This window comes from Pangasianodon hypophthalmus, chromosome 19 (genome assembly GCF_027358585.1).
Source record: "Pangasianodon hypophthalmus isolate fPanHyp1 chromosome 19, fPanHyp1.pri, whole genome shotgun sequence".
NCBI lineage: Eukaryota > Metazoa > Chordata > Actinopteri > Siluriformes > Pangasiidae > Pangasianodon > Pangasianodon hypophthalmus.
In genome coordinates, this window is record NC_069728.1 from 20,060,861 (window position 1) to 20,066,510 (window position 5,650).

At 37.8% G+C, this 5,650-nt stretch overlaps 1 gene segment (V, D, J or C); it reads right to left on the reverse strand.

Moving 5' to 3' along the window:
* Positions 1 to 879: 879 nt before the first annotated feature.
* Positions 880 to 2,347, reverse strand: LOC128321766 (T cell receptor alpha variable 13-1-like). The segment is given in 4 exon segments: positions 880 to 1,431; positions 1,597 to 1,695; positions 1,845 to 2,189; positions 2,291 to 2,347. Coding segments are annotated over 4 exon segments (609 nt in total).
* Positions 2,348 to 5,650: the final 3,303 nt, after the last annotated feature.

A 5,650-nucleotide genomic window follows, 5' to 3' on the forward strand; every position in this document is an offset into this window, starting at 1 on the left:
CCCAACTCTTCTGAAGGACATTCTTATATACACTGACGTGAAAAAGCTTCCACATCCTGTTTTTCACAAGACCCAACATTCCCACATATGCTTATGTTATGGTTTAAGGCAGCCTTTCTCACTTAAATTTACAGCTTGTTCCTGCTCTCCCCACTTAGGAGGCTACCACTGCCTATGTAAGTTCATATAGGGTGCTTTCAGGCCTCCGTGTTATACATTTCCTGCAGGCTACCCATTCCTACCTAAGGTCATATAGATCACTTTCAGGCCTCCGTGTCACCTTGTGCACTATACCGGCTCCATACATCTATCCATTGAGGATTAAATATTATCAAATCTGAGTACACATTTTGTGGTTAATATTTAATGGTTACAATATTTCTATAATATTTCCATAAATATTAAGGGGCTTAAACTGTAAGAGGACTAAATATAAAGAACGAGTGGTTACTGCATTACTGATGAGTTTCGACTGCTTAAACTGAAATTAAATTCCAAATAGTAAATATTAAAATGGATAAAAAAAAAGTGTATTAATGACTGATGAAGTGCCAAGTTATTATTTACATTTCATTTTTATTTTACATGATTTACAACGTGACTCATGTTATTACATACTGAGGGATATCGTTTTCTTAATTTGTTGTATGTGATATTTCTAATATGCCTTCCTGGACTCTCAAACATGTGCATGATGTGATGTGGAAAATATGATGTTATCTTTGAAGTTACAAAAAAAAATCTTAGAAATAAAGAGGACTACTGCGTTGTGTATTCACTTTAGATTTTATTTTATTAAATGCATTTTTTGTATTTTTCTATGACTTCATCTCTAATTTGTTCATGGCCAATTCCCTCCCTCCAGTTAGGTCTCCCCTATCACACAACAGCTACCAACCAGGCAGGACGAAGGCTATCATGTGCTATCTCCGAGACATGTGAAGCCAGCCATCAGGGTGCAGAATAACACACTCACAGATGCCCATGATTGGATAGTGTTGCTGTGATTGACAGGGGAGAGAGAGTATGTCCCTACCTCCCCGAGAGCACGGACAATTTTGCTCTCTTGGACACCAGGCCAGAGATGGTTGTGGTATCGTTTGAATTAGAGCTCGAGACGATAGGGGGAACAATTTTCTACTGTGCCACTCAGGAGCTCTTAAATGCAGCTGTAAGTACAGCTGGTAAATACCTCCACATTACAGTTAGACCAAAATCATTCCAGTATACAGCCAATATAAGCAATTAGCTCTAGTTAAATCTAACACATTATTTTCGTAAATCAGTATTTCTTCCATTTGTTTTTAAATTTCTAATTTCATCTTAATTTGAAAACAAGGAGGATTATTGGAAAGACAATAATCATGAAGGCAAGAACTCCAACTCTAACAATGGAGAGCCAGAACAGCACATGCATCTGATCAGTACAACCTGTATGGAAAAATAAATTGTTTTAAAAAACATCAGAAGCTAAAGTACATAATGGAGTACACTGAAAAAATACTTTACAATATTGGATGATTTATTAACAGGAAAAGGTTTTAACTAGAGAAAATTCTGTTATAGAAAGTGAAAAGAAGCTTATTTGATCAAAACCCTTACCTTTTCCATCGCTGCTGTCTGAACCCTGGAGTGTAACAGAATCTGTGTTCTTGTTAACCGTTCCAGGTGTAGGACAGGGTTTCATCTCTTCACCTTTACAAATAAAATGGAAAAGCAGCAAGTAAACAAATGATACTAAATATGAATAATGTGAAATATTCAACATTTAATGCATATGTACACATAATTCTGGTTAAAGTGTTGATCTGGAATTAGCAGGTTATCAGAGTAAAACTGTTTACCTTCAAATTGCAGACGTGTTCCAGATGTGAACTTTAGTAAACTTCCATCCAGTTCTATACAGAAATAATCTCCTCCATCATCTTCTACCGTTTTGATAATGTTGAGATCAAACTTATGATCATTTACAGTAATACTGAAGCGGCTATCTTTAAATCCCTCAGCAAATTTGTAGCCCAAACTGCTCCTGTATGGTCTTGCAAATAACTGAGGCAATTTTCCAAAACTCTGTCTGTACCAAAATAAATTATCTTTGTCTTTGACCCTGCTAATGTTACACTCCATAGTTACATTTTCTCCACGCTTTACTGTTTTCACGTGAAGCTCTTTGATGTCAGAAGTTTTTACTGTAAAAAAGTGTTTAATATTTAATGTTTAATGATGTCAGTAAATTAGTTAAATATGTAATATTACTATTTTAAATGAAAGTTTTCAAAATGTTACTCACCAGCTGTGCAGAGACAAAGCAGAGAGTAAAGAGCGACAAAGAGTGTGATCATTGTTCCTGTTTAGACAAAGTGATAGTGAGGTAATGAACTTGTGTGTTCAGTAGAAAACCAGGTCCAGACTCACGCCTGATTGGATGTTTTGAAGCTGTGGACTGATTTGATTGGTCCATTAGCTGTAAGGAGATGAGAAGCTGACAGTGAATTCTTGTCTATTCTGATGCTGTGATGAGTCACATGACGTTACAGATATGATCTACTGGAGCTCTATCAGTCCTGTGTGCTGGAACCTCTCTGATAGAAGAAGTTTAATGAAGTGCTTTTAGGTCAGCAGATCTAACAACCCCAAAGAGGAATAATGAGTAATCCCGCTGTGGGGGAGCGGGACGCAGTACAGTTTCAGTATGGTCCTTTCACAAATCATTTATCTAAGGTAGAAACTGGAGTGAGCGTTTATACAGGGTTTTACAGTAAACATCAGACACTTGAGGGAAAAAAGCTCATCTGTATTATTTAAGATGTAGACACTAGAAAGGTTACAGCAGAAAGGGTTACTTTTATTTTTTATTTCTTTTTAAAAAGCTGTTGCATATAGCAGTTAATGAGGAAGTGCATATATAAATTTATAGTTTTAACATTTAATTCTAAAAAAAGGAGTGACAGCTTTTTTCCTCGATGTGCTTAGTAGTTACCGTAGAACCCTGCATATACACACACTAGAGTTCCTACACAATGGGCTTTACCATCGATCATTAAATTATATATTTAAAGACATGTTCTTACCATCTATCAAATCCACATGTTTCATGTGTTAATTAAATTTGTAACCACATCAATGCACTTACCCTTTTAAGTTTCATGTTCAGTGTTGTTTCATGACATTAACAGCATTTGACATGTAAATTAGTCACAGTAGTTAAGTACTTAGCATTTCTAGCTAAGTCCCAGCATTTCTAACATAATAAATGAATGTAGTGTGTGATTTCTGCTTGTGTAACTCCAATTACTAACTGATGCCTTTGTATGTATTTTTCACTTTCACTCCTTTCATGAAACTTAAACACCTCTACATCACGTCGTGGTCCGGGGGTCACTGTGTGGAGGAGTGGAACTTACTGGATAGCTGAGTGAGGTAGCCAGTGAGGCCAGTACACTTCCAGTTTCAAGTTTGGTGATGTTGGGGAAAGGGTTGTTATTGTCAGTGGAAGAGACAGAAAGCCTTATTGATAAATAAAACCACACTTTGCTAGGACTGGAGCAACTTTACTGTAATGAGCTCACCCTTGTGCTGTGAGTGTTTGTACGGAGAACATTAAAAAATACACACGTCTCATGTCGGCCTCCGTGGCTAAAATCTTCTTACCCCAGAACAGCTCCTCATTTGCAGGGATTCCTCCATGATGACATGTTACTTGAGTGATGGTATCAAATGAAACTAATAAAAAACAATTAAAGGATGAACCTCCAGCAAAGTTGCATATGCATAAGTGAGGTATTGAATTGCAGAAGTGATCCATGGCTCAGAATTAATTCCTCTGTGTGAAAGCAAACCTGGGATTATGAGCCCCGCCCCCAAACAAGCCTAGAAGCAGTCATGAGAGTGGACTCAAGTGTTGAGGCCAAGTGTGAAAACGCTCTTAATGCATTTGTAGAAGTGCTACTGGCTGCAGCAGCTCTCTCACATCATGCAGTTGTTTTAGTTTAACAGAAATAGCATTGTGGTTTCTGAGTTTCTGAGACCGAGTGTTTTAATCAGCAGCTCACACTGACTTATTTTGGGTCATGTCAACAGTCCAAATGTCTTTGTGTTAGAATCTCAGGCTGACACACAAAAGAGCTGGAGTTCATTAATAAAAATTCACTAAAAATATCATGTAGAATGTTGAAGGCACTATTTATTGAAACTGTGCTACAGACTGTGCTTTATAAAACAGGACTGTGCTAGCACATCGCTGCGTGCCACATTTACCCATAATCCTCCCCTCTGTATCACGACACAAAGACACAAATACACTTTTACACAGAAGTTTAAAGCAGGCTTTACTGTGTGTGTGTTTAGGTGTGAACACTTGAGGGATGGGCCACTACATCTTTGAAGATCCAAGTACCGAGTCAGAGCCATGAATCCATCACACACACACTGAAAAATACAAACAGTGTGACCTAAGAAAAACACTTAACATGATATAATAATTATCTTTGGTGGTGGGAATGAACTACACGTAACAATGCACCATATTTCTGGACCTAAAGTGCCCACTATGTGCTACCACACCTCCATCTCATTCTGAACCACTGGATTTATAAAAGTATAACATCTCTTGCAGCCCTGATAAAGAAAGAATCAAACTCTTTAGTTTATATCTCTCACTTTAAACCACAGTGCTGTTTCCGTTAACACTGACACACACTCTCTGGTGTTAGATGGAAACTAGAGGACAAACGTCTCAACCAAACACCAGCGTGAGGTCATTAAGGTTTTTACCACATCAAAGGTGCTGAAACTGCCAGACTCATAGACTGAAGCAGCGCTGTGTCTAAACGTTTTGCATGAATAAGGTTGAGGATTTTTGATATGTTTTATACAGGTTAATCATTAAAGGATTCATATCTACCAAAAGATGTGAGATTATACTTTAATTATTACCAATTCTTTCTCTGTTTTATGTCCTTTAGGGTGGATAACAGGCCTCACAAAGATAGAGCACAGTCTCTAGCACAGTTTGAATTAATAGTGCTCTCAACATTCTACATGATATTTTTGAGACATTTTAATTAATGAACTCCAGCTCTTTTGTGTGCCAGCCTGAGATTCTAACACAAAGACATTTGGACTGTTGAAGTGACCCAAAATAAGTCTGTGTGAGCTGCTGATTTAAACACTCAGTCTCAGAAACTCAGAAACCACAATGCTATTTCTGTTAAACTAAAACAACTGCATGATGTGAGAGAGCTGCTGCAGCCAGTAACACTTCTACAAATGCATTAAGAGCGTTTTCACACTTGGCCTCAACACTTGAGTCCACTCTCATGACTGCTTCTAGGCTTGTTTGGGGGCGGGGCTCATAATCCCAGATTTGCTTTCACACAGAGGAATTAATTCTGAGCCATGGATCACTTCTGCAATTCCATACCTCACTTATGCATATACAACTTTGCTGGAGGTTCATCCTTTTATTGTTTTTTATCAGTTTCATTTGGTAGCAGCACTCAAGCAGCATGTCATCATGGAGGAATCCCTGCAAATGAGGAGCTGTTCTGGTGTAAGAAGATTTTAGCCACGGAGGCCGACATGAGACGTGTGTATTTTTTAATGTTCTCTGTACAAACACTCACAGCACAAGGGTGAGTTCATTACAGTA